This window comes from Pyrenophora tritici-repentis, chromosome 2 (genome assembly GCF_003171515.1).
Source record: "Pyrenophora tritici-repentis strain M4 chromosome 2, whole genome shotgun sequence".
Classification (NCBI taxonomy): domain Eukaryota; kingdom Fungi; phylum Ascomycota; class Dothideomycetes; order Pleosporales; family Pleosporaceae; genus Pyrenophora; species Pyrenophora tritici-repentis.
In genome coordinates this window covers 2,759,391-2,778,807 of record NC_089391.1, presented here as the reverse complement: position 1 = coordinate 2,778,807, position 19,417 = coordinate 2,759,391, and the positions used below count along the sequence as shown (strand labels likewise).

General features: G+C 51.5%; 4 protein-coding genes across 4 annotated transcripts; 1 reads left to right on the top strand and 3 right to left on the bottom strand.

The window, feature by feature from the left end:
• Window positions 1-1,421: 1,421 nt before the first annotated feature.
• On the bottom strand, window positions 1,422-1,985 carry PtrM4_065070 (uncharacterized protein; the record flags this gene model as incomplete). Its single annotated transcript, XM_066105683.1, has 1 exon — window positions 1,422-1,985. One exon carries the CDS (start codon window positions 1,983-1,985, stop codon window positions 1,422-1,424), a length of 564 nt encoding a protein of 187 aa, XP_065964310.1.
• Window positions 1,986-2,104: 119 nt separating this feature from the next.
• Window positions 2,105-2,305, bottom strand: PtrM4_065060 (uncharacterized protein; the record flags this gene model as incomplete). Its single annotated transcript, XM_001933216.2, has 2 exons — window positions 2,105-2,198; window positions 2,247-2,305. The coding sequence occupies 2 exons, from the start codon at window positions 2,303-2,305 to the stop codon at window positions 2,105-2,107; spliced, it is 153 nt and encodes a 50-aa protein (XP_001933251.2).
• A 4,000-nt stretch (window positions 2,306-6,305) lies between these two features.
• Window positions 6,306-7,856, top strand: PtrM4_065050 (PutA, NAD-dependent aldehyde dehydrogenase; the record flags this gene model as incomplete). Its single annotated transcript, XM_001933214.2, has 2 exons — window positions 6,306-6,636; window positions 6,688-7,856. 2 exons carry the CDS (start codon window positions 6,306-6,308, stop codon window positions 7,854-7,856), a joined length of 1,500 nt encoding a protein of 499 aa, XP_001933249.2.
• Window positions 7,857-15,060: 7,204 nt separating this feature from the next.
• Window positions 15,061-16,605, bottom strand: PtrM4_065040 (Zn-finger protein; the record flags this gene model as incomplete). Its single annotated transcript, XM_066105682.1, has 3 exons — window positions 15,061-15,226; window positions 15,302-16,270; window positions 16,328-16,605. 3 exons carry the CDS (start codon window positions 16,603-16,605, stop codon window positions 15,061-15,063), a joined length of 1,413 nt encoding a protein of 470 aa, XP_065964309.1.
• Window positions 16,606-19,417: the final 2,812 nt, after the last annotated feature.

Sequence of the window (19,417 nt, the reverse complement as noted above, 5' to 3'; positions counted from 1 at the left end):
TCTCGTAGCCCATTAGTGCCATAGGTTCTGAAGGGAAGTTCTCGTGACGACGACCTGCTTATTTGCACTGCCAACAATGTAATCCTTCAGAGTTTTTGCGATCTCTACTCGTAAATCTTCGGGGCAGATGTGCTGTTCCTTGAGTAAGAAACATGCAACTAACCAGGCCTTTTGAATTTGCTAGGTGGGTCCTTGCTAGCCGGTAGGTAACGCGGCGAGCTAGGGAAGACGTCTAGAGCTCTTTTTGGTTTGGACTGGTGCCATGGGGTTTGGATAGCTGCGAACTTGCATGGATGGATGATTTTGTGCGTGGTTCATGTGGTGTGGGTGGCGAACGCCTGTTCGATGGAGCAGCTAGGGCACCGGTGTATGTACGGTAGGTAGATGTAGTTGCGGAACATAACGCTAGGTTGGTTGGAGTTAGTGTGGTGTGGTGGTGAAGTGATTGGCTAAGGATAGTGATAAGTCGTGGTCGGCTTTCCGGTGTGTTTGACGGTGGGAAAATGTGGGATGTGGATGTAGGTGTGGTGGGGTTAAACTGTGTGTGTGGATTATTATTTTCTAGGTCATTTGAAGTGAGAGTAAGTAGGTAGTAGTGGCTATTCTTCTGTTGGTTGATGAACGTACCTTCTTACGTTATTGTTTAATAGTCATGCTGATATGGTTGGAGTAGAAAAGAGAAGGAAGAAGGCATCAAGGTGGGTATTTGAGTTCTAGGCATTGTAGAATTGAAAAAAGACTAGAGATGACTTACGTTTGTGCTATCAAAGTACAGAAACGACGTGGACACTTAGCACTTGGACATCGTGAACGTGACAAGTGGGACAGCAACGGCACAAGTGGTCCTAGAGGAATTAATACTAGAATGTGCTGTAGCAACTGCACTGATTAGCTGGCGGATATTCTTGTAGTTTGTATATGTCCCTGAAACAACGGACGTAGACAAGGGAGTAGAGACATAACTTATCGAGGTTTATGTAAGTAGAGTACAATAGAGACACATCGTGATCAGAGCGCTTGGTGACATGATGGAATATTTCAGGAACCAAGCAATTAAATATATCCTGTTGTGACTAAACCTATGAGTTAGTCATATCAAACGCGGAAGCAAGAGTACCAGACCTGTGCATGGATACTATACACAGATAGTAACAAGACGTGGAAGGTTTTACCGACATTGCACAGCTGAGAATGCACCACACATAATAGATCTCATATCAGAGCTGTGTTTTAGGTACTTCATTACTCCTACTAGAGGATGTCATGGATATCATGTCTGGGTCATGGTTCTATATACCCCTTCCCTTCTGCTCAATGGCCTCTCAATATCATGCTTGGTGCCTTCACCGTGTGAAAAGCATAGATGCTGATGAGCTTCTGGCTAGCTACGCGTCAATTGACATCAGCGAGTAGACCGGGTGTTACGTATCCTCGTCGTCAAATCGAGGCTTCTTGTTTTTGAGCTGACAGGCTTGCAGTTTTCCTGGGATTTCCTTCATTGCGCCGTCGTGGTACCAGACAAGATAGGGTGCCTTCGTGTAAAGATGAAAGTACTCTCGATGATGGTTGGTGATCCAGATGTCGTGCTGTGTGGCGGCATATGTACCTAGCTCTGATAACGCACGCCGGACATGTACGTCGCTGCAGATAGCAGGTACTCCACAGGTAACTGCCGTGAAGATCTTCGTATGGATGCACAGCCTCTCGAACTCGGCAAAGGTAAGACCCTTGCTTGAAAGAGCGTTGTACAGTCCTTGGGCGGCCAGTTGTTTGAGGTAAACTATGTCCCACGCAATGCCTATTTTCAGGACCTCAACGTGGACTTCTACAGCCGTAGGGTCTTTCGGAATGATGCATTTTTTCGAAGGAGCGGACGTAGTATGGCTTAGCTCCTGCTTCTCGAGGATACGGTTGACGCGATAGTCGCTGATGTGCGTCAGTTGTGCGACTAAGCAATCAACCGCGAAAACGGGATGACTGGTCATCTTGAGCGTCTTCTTCGTCGGGCTCTGTGCTATAATTAGTCCTGAACTGCGGCCTTGAAACGTAACCTGTTGGGCTATGCATCACTTACCAAGATTGCGGCTACACGCTGAGAGAACAATTAGATAGCCTTGCTCGATACCTTCCAAACGCACCCATGGAGACCGATAATGGTGAGGTCGTGATCATATTCATCGGCGATGGTCTTCAAAACGCTACTCGGATTAGCGTGGGCTGGAGACTTTATGTGTTAGTGTACATACCGACGTAGCGAAGTATTGGTTTCCTTCTCATCGCTCGCAGTGTCGCCTCCTCCGTACATGGCCTTGAGCAAGGGTGTATGCGCACCATGCAGACTTGAAAGGTTACGTCGTGGGCACCTGGGCTCTCAACAGTGTACTCGACCGCTTCATCTTCAAACTCGCGCTTTCACGTACCGCTTCTCGTCTTGCTTTCGCTAACTGCTTGTGCGCTACTTCCAGACGGTGTCATCTCCATCATGTAACCTCCCGCAATTTCGCTGTGATGAAGACCCTGTCGAGTGTTGGGTAATGGGCTGTGCCGTGCAGTGAGCGGGATAGTAGGCAGACGAGGTGCTGTTTGTAGGCAGCCTCGTTTGGGGCTAGGCTAGGCTGCGACCTTGGCGCGCTGGGAAGTGAAGGTCTCACGCCACGTGCCGGATAACACGGGAAGCTTCGCGCAATATACTAGACCAATGAACTAATGTTAGAGTAACAGTGTATCAGATATATAGTTAGTAAACAAGAATTATTTCATCAAAGACTGAGGGGCGGCCTGGTTGGGACAACGTTGCGGGCAAATTGGTCTTTCATTATGTCGTCTCACAGTAATGTGTATCATGGAAGGGTGTTATGGTTGGAACAACGTTGCGGGCAAATTGGTTCTTCATCGGACCACCTGAAAGTGATATGCAGTCTTTTTTTAGCTTTCGTTCGAACCTCGTATATTATTATTATTATTATTAACTGTTGAGAATATCTGGGTTCAGTCCAGGGTAGAAGGTGCTTGAGAGTCACATGATGTGCTGGTGTGGCAGGCACTGCCCGGTGGGCAATAGCACCCACCACAACAGCCAAAGTCTGTGAGACCGGACAACACGACAGAATACAATACGTTGCAGCCACCCCGCCTTGTCCCTCTCACTCGGTTATCCACAGTAGTCATACTACTAGAGGGACCTTGTTCCAATATTAACTTATTATTTATATAGATTTCCCCTTATGTGCGGAAACTTTATAGAGTGTATGTTTAACTTAGTCGCCTTATATCTATATAATTAGACTTCGTAGTTATCTTACAACAAATAAAAATACTCTACGAGACTACAGAATCTGCCTCTGGATTTTCCTATGGCTAGCTTCTATAGCTTTGTGGCAGACTTGCACACAGGACCGAACCGAACTGAATGCACATAGACAAGACGGGCACATACAGCTAGGTAAGGGATTCTGCATGTAAATGAAATGCGGGGATTTGAGAAATACATGTACGTAGAAGGAATTGTGGTGTTTGAGAGTGATAATCTAATAAGCAGACTCCGCAACAATCAATCGGATCGGCATGATTGATTCCTATCTAGGTTAAAGGCTGCCTAATGAAGTAATTCTTTAACCTATATAGGAATCAATCATGTCAATCGATTGATTGTTGCGGAGTCTGCTAATAAGGGAGGGTATCGTCGATCCTATCTTCTTTGCGCTCGCGCTTCCTAGCGCCACTGTTATTCGACCTAGGTATTCCTGGGAGTTAGTGAGCCATTTTAAGATATGATGATTAGTATTAACAGTCGGCTAGTGCTGCGTCTGTTCTATAACCATGAAGCAATTGACTAGTAGGGGTTTACATGAGCGACTAGGCACTGAATCAATAGGGTAGAGGCGGGGTGACGACGAGTCACACTCGCACCCTTTGCTGCCTAATCCGTGATACAACCATAGCAACCCTTGTAACCTATAAGAGGATATCTAGAAGTCAGTTTATGTACTTGTTAATTCCAGATTTTTCAATATCCCTTGTTGACCGACCAAAGTGGTAGACCGCGGTAGTATCCCCGCCTGCTGTGGAGACCGCTAATAGTTATATGTTTTTTTGATAAGTTCGATTCCTCGTGAATAGTCTTCGTTTTGCCCTTCTCTGCTCATCTGATCTTACCCGAAGGAGTGTTTTATCAGCTAGGCTAGCGATGGTCACTCACCCGCTTAGAAGCCCCCACCCTCTGCCTTTATCTGTCATTTGCGACAAATTCTCAAGAATAAACACCGCCCAATCTATTACTAATATCTAACAGCTTCGCAGACAGTGGCGGACCGCGCTCTTGTCAAGTACTTCCTAGCGCCTGTCGGCCACCTGAGTTAGCGGACATTATCACCACAAATGAACCGGAAGGTGATACGGCAGATGACATCGACTCTAGTAGTTCCGGCTATCCATGCAGCGATTTGCAAGGTGAAGCTCGACGAAGAGCGTTGGAAAGCAGCTACTTCTGATATAAGCATCCAAGTCTTTGGAGAATGCGGAGAAGACACCAATATCATAAAGCTTGAGCGAGAGCCGGAGAATACTAGGTTTCAGCGGATATTATTATACAAGGGTATATGCGAGAAAGAAACTGGGGGTAGTCTTGGTGAGCATGGTCCTATTAGCCAAGAGCAAGTTGCGCAGGATCCACAAGTAAACGTCACTCAGCCCTGCTCCCTGAGGGATCTGTTGGGAAAAGAGTTCTTGGGTCGGGGGATGTCACCTCTAACTCCTCGGCAAATGATCTAAAAGTAAGTAATAGGCCTTGAGCTCGTTGTCGTTGAAACCCAAACTAACGGTGTCTTAGTCAAGGCTATGCCATTCTTACCATGCACACTTGATGTGACTTAACTTTGATCGTAGGCGATGCAAAACTTGGCGTATATTCGTCGTTTCTCTTTGCGGGTTCGGATCGATTCAAGAAGCTTCTATATCCTGAAGGGGTGAGTGCGCAAAGTCCTGTGGTCTAGACTTTGACTTACATACATATAGCTGCAATCATGCCTAGAAGCCTCTGAAAAGGAGTTTTCAAAGCATCTCATTCATTCTATCACTGTTGACCGCATGGTAAAATTCATGTACACCGGGTCATACCAGCTCGACCATGACGACAAAGTGACCACGGTGCACCATGCAACACAGTTCCCCAATGATAAAACGAAGGGTAGTCTCTACATAGATCTAAGGAACCCGGTGTATCTACATTCAAAGGTGTATCAGCTTGGTGTGATGCAGTACCAAACGCTGTTAATGACTGCCACACTACGATGGTGGAAGTCCTGCTTTGCGATAGCCCGCTCGTACCGGAAAATTTGACGATAGTAGTAGCATGGTATCTGGTCTGACTAGAGATGGCGAAGATCTTACATGCAAGGACGTTGACGGTGCGCTCAAATACATAGTGACCGCATCGGTCTTGTAGTACGAAAAGAAGTATTGGCTGAAAGAGCTGACCGCAGCGTTCCGCACTTCCGTTCAAGCACGTGGAGACTTTGTAGATTTCTGGGAGAAATCCAAAGTCCAGTCCAGTCAGATACTGAAGACACCTTAGGCAGTCAAGAAGCGTAAACTTGAGCTGGAAGGTCGCCGAGCCGGAAGAGGGCCGTCGGCCAAGACTTTCGGAGATTAAAGAGAATACGCTGAGTAGGAAGATGAAGCTCTTAAAGGAACACAGTGATTTGCAAAGCAGTGAGAGATGGTATTCATGGGATTACTCTTACGATGCGCAAGGGAAGTGACGTTGAAGTTTGGAGATGGCGTGTCGTGCTAACCGAACCCCACTCGCGGTCCCGGCTTTCGACGCGTACCATATAGACCCTTACCACCCCTATAGCCAGAGTTCAATTTCCAACGAGCGCTGAGAGTGATACTCTGTGTAATCGTGGCTGAAGGTGTGCAGACGATGTCTGAGATGATGGGTGTTGCTTCTGGATCGAGTCCTTAGCAAGTGCCGCCTTGATTTCGCCCACCACTGCAATTGCCCTTCGCGTACCAAGCACCTGAGCTCGCACCGTAAACCCTTCCCCGAGACTACATTTGTAAGATATTATACTAGCATGCGCAATAAGACTACGGTGCAAGTCCGGAGTCAGGAGCATTGGCAACGTTTCTCAATAGTCTAGCGGGGTTCTGGCAACCCCACTTCTCAAGCTTTACCGGTAGATAGATAACATGTGCTGACGTCTTACCCCTCGCCATAGACGACACGCACGATTAATTATCAAGAACCAACTTAAATCGAAGCCTAAGTTGTAACTGAAACTCTGATAACTGTATAGATATTCATGATGCCTGAATTCATCAAACTGAAGGCACCAAATGGTCAAGAGTGGGAGCAGCCAACAGGGCTTTTCATTGACAACGAGTTCGTCGACTCCTCATCGCCGACAAACACCATTTCTTCGATAGATCCCGCTACGGAAAAGGAGATTGCTGTGGTACAGGCTGCCACTACAGAAGACGTTGACCGTGCTGTGCAAGCAGCAAAGAGGGCCTTGAAGAATCCAGAATGGAAGAACATGTGTGTTACTCAACGCGGAAGGCTGATGGCCAAACTGGCGGACTTGATGGAGGATAACAAGGAGCTTCTTGCAACCATTGATGCCTGGGACAATGGTAAGTATCTCCCGAACAAGTCAATTCAAGGCACGCACTAAGAATCGCCAGGCAAGCCTTACAGTGCAGCTCTCAACGAAGATATTCCCGAGTCCTTCTCAGCAATCCGCTACTATGCGGGCTGGGCCGATAAGATTTCTGGCCAGACAATCAACACCACGCCTCAGAAATTTGCATACACACTACGCCAGCCCATTGGAGTCGTCGCTCAAATCATCCCTTGGAACTACCCCTTGTCCATGGCTTGCTGGAAACTCGGACCTGCTTTGGCGTGTGGTAACGCTATCGTACTAAAAGCTGCAGAGCAAACGCCATTGTCCATCCTCGTCTTGGCCAAACTTATCAAGCAAGCGGGCTTTCCCGCTGGCGTTGTCAATATTCTGAATGGCCTTGGAAGGGAGGCAGGCGCTGCATTAGTGCAACATGCACTTGTCGACAAGGTGGCATTCACTGGATCGACAACTACCGCTACCCAGATTATGAAGATGGCTGCGATAGGGTTGAGGAACATCACCCTAGAGACTGGAGGCAAATCGCCGCTGATCGTCTTCGAAGACTGCGATATAGAACAAGCAGTGCGATGGTCGCACATTGGCATCATGTCGAACCAGGGTCAGATCTGCACAGCTACGTCGCGTATCCTCGTCCAGGAGTCGGTGTTTGAGACCTTCATCTCCCAGTTCCGCCAACAGATCAAGAGCGTGTCCGTCATCGGTGATCAATGGAGCGAAGATACGTTCCACGGTCCTCAAGTCACCAGACAGCAATATGAACGCGTGCTGTCGTATGTGGACATCGGCAAGTCCGAAGGCGCTGAGCTAATCGAAGGAGGAGAGGCATGCGAGGGCAATGGCTACTTCGTCAAGCCCACCGTATTCACAAAGGTCAGCCCCAATATGCGCATCTACCGGGAAGAGATTTTCGGGCCTTTTGTGGTGATTGCCACATTTTCCACTGAAGAAGAGGCGGTAGCCCTAGCCAATGACTCCATCTACGGCCTTGGTAGCGCAATCTTCACAAAGGATCTTGAGAGAGCCCACAGGGTGGCTGCAGAGATCGAGGCGGGCATGGTGTGGGTGAACAGCAGCCAGGATTGTGACTACCGGATACCGTTTGGTGGTGTCAAGCAAAGTGGGATTGGTCGTGAGCTTGGAGAGGCTGGCTTGGAAGCCTACTCCCAAGTCAAGGCTGTGCATATCAACATGGGCAATAAACTATAATGCCGCTACCTGGGTTTAACATGACGAGAACTTTGGTCGGAGGCTGGAGTGAGGCTAGATCGATCGGGAAAAACAAAACACTTCATCTTGCCTACCGATCCTGCAAGCAGGAAGGGACATGGTGTAGCGAGCCTGAATTTTTGCAACATGTATGTATATCTTAGCCAATCCTTGTGGTGGTTGCAGGCAACTTGGCATCAGCTAGATAATATCTTGCATTTAGTGCATTGCTATTCGATGCCTTCCCGTGTTCAGCTGGTATTCCATTCGTGCAGTGGTGACGCACACTACCATCTCGATACGATTGGATTCTGCTGATCGACTCCACCTGTTTCTCGTGTCGAGACTTTCTTTTCTTTTTTTCTTATCTCTCCAACGGTCACACGGGAAGCATCAATATTGCTAGGGGTTTCCCGTGCTGGTCGGATTCGGTATTCGCAATGGGTAATCATTGACTGCAATTCGCGCCATAACGGTTCAAGGGGTAATGAAAAAGCAAAACTTAAGGCGTCTTAAGGTCCTTGTAGATCTTGCGCTATCACAGCATTGAAGCGACGAACTTGGCCAAGAGCCGGACGGGAACCAGCGCAATCAAAGAAAGTCCCGATGCGCTGGGTCACTAGATCTAGATCTAGATCTACCACGCGATATGACTCGCTGCGAGATGATATTGCAGCTGACAGGTATGGATGTGTGGGTTGTGCCCTCTATCGTTAATCACGATGACGCTGCAGACTGGGATGCCATTCCTTCGACACTGCGAAACAGCTCCCAGCGCTTAATGTTTGATCTACGAGAAGATTGGGCGAGGCTGTGCCACTTGGGCAGTGTTCTGATACCAGAGATTGTCGAAGATGGTGGTTCTAGGGTATGCTTGTGAGGTTGAAGGTGCGTGGGATGTGTGGGTACTATTCCAATCAAGACAGGGTATGGGGTCTTTTGTGCACAGCTTGATGGTGCTTACAACGAATTACTCTGGTAATAATTGTAATTAATAATACTGCATCCAACAGTCAGAGTAGACATGCTAAGCACGAGTTTAGTGACATGTTCTCCACAGCCCTGATTTCGCACAATACCGACACGTTGAGATGACCGGACAACCACAGACAAATACTCACAAGCAAAACCTGAGAGATATTAGGCAGCGCTATAGCAAGCGCGGTACAGGGTTGCAGATAGAGGTAGCCTCTACTGCAAACGCCGATTCGTTAAGCGTGCTGGTTAGCCGTTATCCATGCCACACATATATGACAAGGGCATTGTGAAGCACAACAGCCCGAATCTCGGAGGCCTTCCGGAGTCACGAGCGACTGCGCCTCCTAGATCTGCTCCACATTAGAGTTTGCGCTTCCCATGTATGACGCCTTGAAGAAAAGACATGTAGTAGGGATAGGTACATGTTCGCCACTCGACATGTTTGAGTCTTGTGTAACGGTTGCACAAAAACCCTATGCTGGCATAATACTGCGCATGAGTCACATTACAGAACAGGCCCGATCAGAGGCCGGAGTGGGGTCCAAATTCAACGGTGTTGCAGGAGTGGGAGTGAGGTGTGTAGGACTAGTGGGGAGGAGATGACTTCGCCACTGTGATCGATGACGAAGGGCGGAGAGGAAAGCCAGCCATGACAAGCAATTGCCCCACTACGCCATCGTTTGTCGCGGCGCGTGGCGCGTCGCCTTTCACTTTCGTTCTGACGGTAAACTCGGTATTAGCAATGAAGGGCTTTCGGCATCACGTGCAAAAAGCATTGCGACTTCCTTTGCACATGCACACACGGGCGCAGGGCGGCTAACAGCGCCACCACAACCTCCACCCCATGATCCCCTTCATCCCAGCTTCTTACCTGTGACCTAGCTTGCTATTCTTTCGCGCTCCCGCATCGCCTTGTCGCATCGCTCCAACCAAACTCGCACACTTGCACATGGCACACGGCATGCAGACTCGCCCAGCGGCTTCGCACTCCACGCTCACATTTGGAATTATCCGGCAACGGAGGCATCCCTCTCGTTGCCTTGTTGATCCCACCAGGGGCCCACACTATCTCTCAGCCGCGCTTACTCGCCATTAGTCCGCCAATTCCTGCTCCATGTCGCGTAATTCGCTGGACCCTTTTGGTGTCAAGAGCTGTGCGGGACACGACAGATGATGCAACCCCCCAAAGGGTAAATAACAAAGTTTCGGGGAAAAAACAAACTATGCTTTTTCGTGATTGCGATATGACCCCTATTGAGACGCCACGACGCTTACAGTAAGACAGCGAAAGCCCCTGACTCGTACCCCGCTCCCTTCCCCCTCTGACGATGACACGATGTGTAAGACGTGTAAGATATATATTCTTGGGCGCGGAGAAGTGATACCGCCGATCAGTGTAACAAAACCGCGTAGCATTTTCTTCTTCCGCGCCGTAATGTGCTACACACCGCCACGCGGCCAGGTGTACCGAAGCGCTTTGAACATGCACGGCTTCCTCTCATGCAATCGACGTACATTTCGCCAGCAGGTTTTCACGAAGGTGCTTGCCAATAGCCACCCCTTTGAAGACCGTCAGTCGGTCGTTGTTATGCATAACCAAAATCTCACCCATAGTCCGGTTAACTTGTCCTGGCCAATGAGAACATAACAAGCCGGCATAAAGGACCGGAACCAAACGCTGCAATGCCTCTATCGTTTTATCGTATTTTACTCTTGGGGGATGGGCAGGACGGTTTGCTGTATATTTTAGGTCTAAGCGAGAGAAAGGGAGGGAGGGAGAGAGTCGGAAAGGACGGGCCATGGACCGTTGGCGACGAATCTAGATGCAAATCTGAGGGAAACGGGAATCTTGATCGACGCACGCGTGGTTGCGGTTCGCGTGGCCGGGCGTGATTTGCATTGCATTTGGCGACTTTGTTGGGTTGATGGAATGGAAAGGCTTTGCTTCCAATTACGTTCTCTGCACCGCTTGCGGGCCGGCATTAGCGGGTGTTGGCGATGACATGCGCAATGACATTACGGCTTTCATCGCTGGCTAGATTTGGTGTTTCAAAGACATGCAAGCGCGGACCCAGGAACCGGACCTGTTATTGACACGAGACGGGGATGAAGAGGCGAGTACGGACAGGATGCCGTTGCGCAACGTCTGGAATTGGGTACGTGTACGTTGTACAAGATTCTTGTAGGTCTATGTGTTATGTGTATGGGACGCAGGGCGTAGTCGCAAACATGCAGGGTGCCCACTTCATCTCACATCTTGTGCAAGGTGATACAAGGCACATCTCGGACTCGAGATCCAACCAGTCAAATGGTAAGACAGGCTTGACTCAGTCGAGATCTCAACGGCATCTCAACGGCACAACACACGTATGCACAACCTAGTCGTAATATCTACCACATGCAGAAAGTCCCTTGCATGAGTTTGTGACCCCGTGACTTACCGGTATACTCGCATGCCCTGTTCTATATCGAGATATTGTAGAATTCAATCTCAATTGTGGAACCGTAATTGTTGGGCTGCAGCGATTGCCGTTTGGGTCATGCTTGTCGGATGTGCCGTCTTCCGTCGCAAGGACGCGGATGCGGGCTGCCGTCTAAGTACATGTCCCTGTGGCTCTGTGGAAAAGATGTCATAGCGGCTGAAGATGAGGTGTTCGGAGCCGGGTGCGGGGACGGGGAACATGTCACAAGCAGTAAGTATCGTGACGGGCCTAAGATGCTTATCTCCCAAGTCTTCCCGTGGTTTCTGGTGCGTGTCTAGGCTTGTCACTGACCCCATACGGGTGAAGGTACGAGCCAGCCAATGAGTAAGGCTTGCAGCGCAGGTGCGAATGCTGAAGCTCAGTGGTGAGGGAGGACAGTAGTCAGAATGCCAGTCGGTTCACCGTTGGCGAGCAATTTTTGGGATCATTAGCCGTGGTGATGATCAAGGCTAGAAGGTCCAGAAGTTCCATGCTCTTATTACCAACCCAAGGAAGAATGCGCTGTCTACCGGCCTTTCCGATTCGCTGTGCACCCCTCGTTTCGACAGCATTTCACTCATCCCTGCCCTGGCTTGGTTCCTCGAGTAGATGCTGCAATGAGTAGCCGTAGGCGGTACATCGCGCCAATTAACGGCAAGATTGACGGAAACCTGTAGCATACTGCACCTGACGTATAGGTAATATATCGATGATAATGATCGTGCCGTGCCTTGCTCCACCTGTCAAGCCAGTCGGCCCAATGTAACCGCAATCCGTCTCCTGCCTTTTACGAATAGGCTGCATAGCAGGCCCTGTTAGTTGACAGCTGTCACTGCCACGGCGGTGATGGGCCTCACCCTCATGCAGAGGCAACACGGCTCGTAAAGTGATCTGGGCAGGGGGTGTTCTTTCTGAATGAGGTCAAGGAGTCGCTCAACCACGTTGCCCTGTCTGTTTTGGGCAGCGAGTCATTGCACGTGCCCGCAACGGGGGAAACTCCGCCGGCATCCCAGCGGCATTCCAGCGGCATTTTCTGGCCAAGGGCAAAATGGGCCGATGATTACATGATGATTACACGATGCGGATGGTCAGGACCGCCGAAGTGCGCGCGAAGCGAAAGAACCACACGACTCCTAGAGTGGTTAGTGGGCAAGTCAGAGAGGGTAAGCTCGTGACTCGAAGACATGTTGGTTGCAGCGACGGTCCGACGTCTCCACTCTGATCTAGACTATAACGGCTAGTGTTTTGCTGGAGCAGAGTGCAGTGACTCGCTGACGGGGACGGGTGCTGTCTGTGCCCTCCCGCTCGATGATGTATCGCCAAGCTGGGGAAGCGGATGTTGAGATGAATTATACTATAGACAGCCGCTGTAACAGGAAGGAATTGATGCATGGTGATGCATCTAGAGCACAAGAGTTCATGCATAGGAGATTAAAACGTGCAGCAGAATGCTGACCTGAAGATTCGTCTTTTCGGCTTAGATCCAGCTGCTGGCTACGTGGCTGTTCGATTCGTAACTTTGGGAGCGTCTGGCCGGCGGCACTAAGGGCGCTGTCAAAGACCCCCCAGAGAGCTGTAGCAAAAGACGTCGTTATTTTGAAGCAATCTGTTTAGCAACCTCACTTAGCTCACGTCACAAGTGTCATTGCGTACTCACCCCACGCAACTAATCTCGAGAGACGAGACCTTCGTGGGTACCGCCGCAGTTTACCCAGGTCGCGGCACTTGAGCGGTATTTTCGGCATTCTGCATATGACCTCATAGCTCCGAATACACCAGGTTTGCAATCACGTTACGGACCGATTCCGCTCCCACAATCTCACTCTCTGTACTGTACGTCCAGGCGTTACGAGTCGATGAGGGTTCCCGTAGCCTCGCATCGCCAGCCAACGACACAAGACGTTAGTATGAACCGAGAAGGTTTTGCCTGCGCTAAAGCTTAGATCTGCAATCGACACCCAGTGTTGCCTGAAGGCGCTTCCTGCTCCGAGTGATCGACACTAACTATTTATACCAGAACGTTGAAATCGCGGTTCCAACATCGAAAAAAACCCAGTGAGGCGGAACTGGTCAAAAACTTGAAAGCTCGATTCGAGTGGTCAAGATTAAGCCTTCGGGCGGACTTTGTATGGGCAAATTCGGTGAGTGAACGTGGCAGATCGGCAGACAATCGCGTGAGATTCGTGGCGAAACCAGCGAGAACGGTTTCCGAAATGTTTCATGTTTGGCGAGCCCGAAGCCGCTACGGCTATCTGCCTTGATGCTGACAATGAGGTCATTGTCAACTGATGCTCGCATTGTGGTGTCCTGCGGAGAGCAGCATGAACCTCATTTGGATCCCCATCCGCGCGCCCCGCGCCAGTAGAATCCATGCGCCCTATGCCATCCAATCACAGACACCACTACCTACTAGCCATACATCTGCAGCTTATGAAACCTCATACTTTGCCACTCTTGTGCTGCGCATCTGCAGATCTGCTACTTCTCTCACATCCATTTTTCATACCCCCAATTACCCCGGCCAAACTCCCTAATCGCCTGAAAAATCACAACACCGGAATAGGGAACTTGCGCGATGGAGCTCTGATTCATGCTAGGTCTCTGCAGCGTTGCCGACTCGGGAAGCCCCGCTCGGCAGCCGTCAGCCGTGTCACTCTATACCATTTTTGCTGGTTGCAAATGTAAGGGCGTGGCTAGTCATGCAGGTGATCGCATAGCGTAAGCTGGACAAATCATACGCCTGTGATTCGCCGCTTCGCCAAGTGTGAGGCGTCGAGTGATGCCGATACGCTAGAGCTTTTGTTGAGGCTGTGGTGACATGTTGGTGTGAATGTCGAATATCTTGGGGGGTTTGAAAAATGCTCCAGATCAACGATTGCTGAGCACGCAAGGGTAATCCAAGAGTTGTCCGTGATATCTGAAGTTTGTTTTAGCAGTTGCTTTCTCAATAACAGCCTTTGAGTTTCGTACCGAACCGCTCTGACGCTGGGCGCTTGTGCGGGGCTGGTGCCGGCCAGCAGTACCCTGGCCCTGGCACCACATGCTGGGCCCCTAATACTGGTTAAGGTTTGTGAGCTTCGCGCTTTGGTAACAGGGTCGTTAGTGGAGACGCGTGCAACAACCCAACAATTGTGAAGATGAGATCAGATTGGGGTATAGTAGCAATACTGTCGAGTGATAGCTGATGGAATAGGTACATGCTGCCGACGCTACGGAAGAGGAGCGTGCGAACAAAGTTGCAATGCGAAACGTCAAGGAGGCGTATTGCGTACATCGTCTGATACATCGCATCGTGGAGCGTGCGGGCTAAAAGGAGAAGCCCGCCGACGCTGCTCAGAATCGGGAGCCACATGGCAGTAGAAGAACCCTCCACCACACGGCAGTGGGAGAACTATGGCCACATGGCAGTGGGAAAATGACATCCACATGGAAGTGGGAAACGACGGCCACATGGCAGTGGGGATGTTAACGCCAGGGAAAGGGAGAAACAATCGAAAATAAAACGCCAGTCTTTTCCTATCCGTCTCTTTCTTTCAAGTCCTCCATAGCAATATACCTGGCAGTATACCCGGACCTAAAAATAAATGCCAGTAACAAAGTTCGCAGAGCAAGAGTGAAACCGACCGGATGGGGGTATAGCGGGGGTCCATTGCTGTGCTGTCATGAACACGAACACCAACCCAAATGCAGATACGGATGCGAATCGAAGAAAGCCTTTGGCCCGACAGATACGGTCGTGGAATTTGCGATACTAGCAGCTACGCTCACGCCGGAGCGGTTGGGCGGACAGGGTGGGTGGGGTTCGAAGGAGGGTCGAAACTGACGATCTTTCGGATCTTGGATGATGCGTCATGGGGAATCTCCGACTTGCGTTTTCCAGAAACAGGAAGTGCTGGAGCAGCTGTGGGAGAAGACTCGTCTGCACTTTTGCTACGCGGGTCAGCTGGTGGTAGTGGTGGTGGTGGTGGATTGGCGTCAGTTGAAGGCGGACTGTTTAGACACCACCGATGTCGTCGTTGCCAGGCCGCATATGCTTCGTCAGCAAACTTGGTGTGATTTTCGAGACGTTTGATCAAGTCTTCGGTGAGTTTTATTTGTTCTCCCATGTTTTGGGCGGGTGAGCTCAGGCGATACTGTTCCTCTCCTGGCAATGGTCGCCTCCAGGGCTCTAGGCAGCCTTTGCACCTCTCCAGTTTCGGCTCGTTTTGCTGGTCGGGATTATTTTGGTCGTCTATTGATGGCGGTGCAGAGTTGGCGGGCGAAGCAGCTGGCTCGACTGAAGGTGTGATGGTCTGCTCCAAGGCCGGGCTTTGTTCTTCGTTAGTCTCTGTTGCCATGGGCGCCGTGGGTACTGGGTCATGTCGAGGCTTCTGATTTGGTGGCATGTTTTCCGATGTGTAGACGGTGTTGAATCTGACGTTGTAGCGTTGATGTCGGCCACTGCCGTTTACGTGGTCTGAAGTGGGAGATGGCAGGGGGTTCCGGAATCCAGTGTCCGGGCCTCGGAGTTGCTCAGGTGAAGTTGCTGGTTCTGGCTGAGCGGGAATTCCTGGAGGAGTTGATTGAGAAGTTGCAACACGCTTTACACTGGGTGCGGCCGTCTCTAGGGCTTGCTGGTTTGAGCGGGAGTCGGGTGGGGGAGAATGGGGTGAAGATGGGCCAGCTGGATGGGAAATGGGACGAGACGTGTCGGACTGACGACGGCTGCCCACAGCAGGGTGAAAGTAAGAAAAGGCAAAGACAGAGGATGGAAGGGTGGACTCTGAGTCTTTGGGGGCGTCGTAACGCAGATGCGAGAAGGCAGAGTCTTGGCGGGTCGTCGCGATTGAGGTTTGCGACGAATTGGTGTCGTGCAGACTCTGAGTAGGGGCCGACGACAAGGGCGGAGTGAAAGGCGCAACAGTGGTCTGGGGCAATGAAAGCGCAAACCTCTGGTGGTCCTGTGCAGGTGGAGGGACTCTGGTGTTGGTGGGGCTGGGCAACAAGTCAGCACGGGTGCGGTCAGGTCTCACACAGACAACGACGACTTACCTAACGTGAGGGCTCGCGTGATGGTTGATGGCAGTAAAAGAGGCTCGCTCAGGATTGGGTGGAGGGTTTGCAAAGTCGGGCTGAGGCAGAGCAGAGGGAGGAGTAAGACGCTCGACAGGTCGTCCTGGGTGCGCAGGCGGCGGCACAGAATCGCGAGGGCGGTGCAAGACTGAGTCGGTGGATGAGGACGTCAGCTCTGCAAAACTGGGAAGAGTTCGGGCGGCAAAGTGGGAGGGGTCTGGCTGCGGGTGCCTGCGTGAATGCCAGTCGCTCCCCATCATGGCATTCGGTGGTTATATGGTATGGTCTGGCGGTCAGCGACGGCGACGGTGATATGAAGCAGAGGAGGGAGAGCTGGGTTGCACAAGGAGTACTACGGTCTCACGGGAAAGGTGGAAAGGGTCTAGCATTCCATTGATGCAGCTCCGCTCACGGCACAGGCGAAGGATGAACCGGCTGGCGGCCCTAGTTGAGGGGCTTGCAAGCAGCCATGTCACTGGTTTGCGTTGGCTGCGGGGGAACGCGCTGCTGCAATGTGAACAACAGAGGGCCCACTGGGAATGGCATGCAGCGGGGACCTGATCCCGTCTCTGCACCAGCCATGGCCCCCCCCATGTCGCCAGCAAGGACCTGGCACGGCGGAAGGCCAGACGCGGCTGCGTGGGACGGCGCCAAGGGGCCGGGGCAGCCGGCAAGAGATCCGCGGGCGGCCTGAGTCTGTTGGACGTGTGCACACGCAATCTGCGCCCAGTGCGACAGACTCGACCTCGAGCAGCACCACCAGCACCACCACCACTAACCCAGGAGCGAACACACGACGCCCACCATGCCCACACACCCAGACACGGCCTGGCCACCACTCAACAGCCCTGTGGGAGCCTGCATATGGCCGGAGGCTCCTGGTCGGCCCGATCCATGTCACCGTCGGTGTTAAAACTGTGTTTGCCTCCTCTCCGTCCTGGACATGTCTCGGGAGGTTTTTGTGCCAGCAAGCCGCCTGGTCATGGCAAGCGCTGCTGGTGGGCTGGTGGGTTAGTATGGGTTAATGGGTTTGGGTTAGCAGTGGTGGGTTGTTGGCGAATCTTTCGCTCTCGCATTCGACATTTTTGGCGCTGGCCGCGGCAAGCGACCGACCGGGCGGACTTTGTTTGGGGCCATTGCGGATCCACACGTGATTCGATGATTGGCTGCAATAATCACGTGACTTTACATCTGCTGCTATCTGCACGTGACGACATGTCGGCATACCTGGAGTGTGCTGCACCAGTTGACTTGCCGTCCGGCCGCCGCCGCCACATCTGCTGCACGTGACCTATCCACATCACAACATCCTTACCAGCATCCTCCTCTCCACTACTGTACATGCCATGCCCGAGACGAGGCCACCTTTGAGGCCCGTCCCCTTTTGGCCACACCCACGCCCATGCCCACACCATTGTACCATACGTACCTCAGTATCCGCAGTACGCCTTCCATACGCCGAGCCGCCCCACTCGCAACTGCTCCTTCCAGGGCATCCCTTTGCTTCTTTGATGAGCACGGCTGTAGCCGGGTGAACCCAACTGCAGCTGTGGGCTTCCCGCGACGGGGACGCGCCGCGAAAACGACAAAATTGGAACGCGGCCGACAAGGAACCTGACGACGGCAAACAACGAATTGGAATTGCGACGCACACGGCAAAGTCGAAATTGTGGAAATCCCAGCGCGGAAGCTTGCGACTGTGCCGCGCACGCTTGCTGCAATCTCTCTCGCGCCTTATCACCCACCGTCCGTCCTCACCCACTATCCATCCACCAACCGAGGCTCTCTCCCGCATGTAATGCGCATATCAAAATACCTTTCTCGGACCCCCCAACGCCGTTAGCATACCTACTGATTCATGTTTCGGCTAGCATGCAACGGTGCTGGTGGCGCCAGACGACAGCCTTCAGCTGCACCCTCCTGGCGCCTTCAACGGGCGTCTAGTGCACTGCAGCCAAACTCGCGCCCTAGCCTTCACCGATGGGAAATGCGCGGCCCTCATTTACCGAACCGAATAGGAAACATGCCGCGCTCGCGTCTTCATGGAACCTTGTGGCTCGGTATCCCGACTGCCGTCTGATTGGCTTGTGCCCATACCCTGTTTGACCGATGACAACCCTTTTGAAGGACCTCGTCTACAAGAAACACTACCTGGACACTCTCCGAGAGACACCAAGCGGTGTGCAAGAGTTGGAAAGGCCGTCAAGGCCTTGTATTCTTCGTATTCTCGCTCATCACACCGGCCACGCATCACAAGCTTCACATGAGTGACATGTTTGCACCGATCAGATCTTGACCAGTGTCTGACAATCATAGTGGCTCTTCGGGTACTTGCATGATGATCCTACCTTGCTGGCAGCCTGGTACGCCCCAGGCCACCCTTCATTCGCTGCTAGCATCAACATGTTTTTGCTTTTGGCTAATCTTTCACCGAACATAATACCAAGTCGCTTATTTCTAGACCACATAGCCAACATGTCTCCTTTCGGCCATGGAACCAGATATGCAACCTTCTTAGGGTTCCGCCGTCTTTCACTATTCCGCCTTTTTCAGTATCTGCCTACTGTTTAAAATGCATGCCCTCCGTCTGCCGAAAACTCGGGAGCCACTACCAACGCCTTGACTAAGCAACGGGCCGGCCGAAGCTGAGCTCGTTGTCCGTCTGGTGGCCTTCTCACCGAGTTTCACGAGTGTTTTCTGCGGTGGTACAGACTCATTATCTTGACGAGTTACACCGCCAGCCAAGGCCTTTTGCAGAGACCCCGTGCCAAAGCTGAGCTCCAACACTTGGTGTCATGCGATTCCTATGTTGTCCACACTCGCCACAGGCATCTGTTCCCTGTCCACATCCTGCAATGGCAACCTTGAGGCATATCCAATCTCGGACGTCGCCTCCTGAACTCACATCAGCCGTCCATCACAAGCATCCGGGATGCTACAGAGCCCGCATGGCACGTCAGAACTAGCGAGTCCACCAAAGTGGTTGAGCCATGTGAGTGCTAAACCCTAGACTTTGCTGTCGCGTTACATCCCTGCTATCGGGAGCAGTTCCCCGGCTCGCGTGCATCA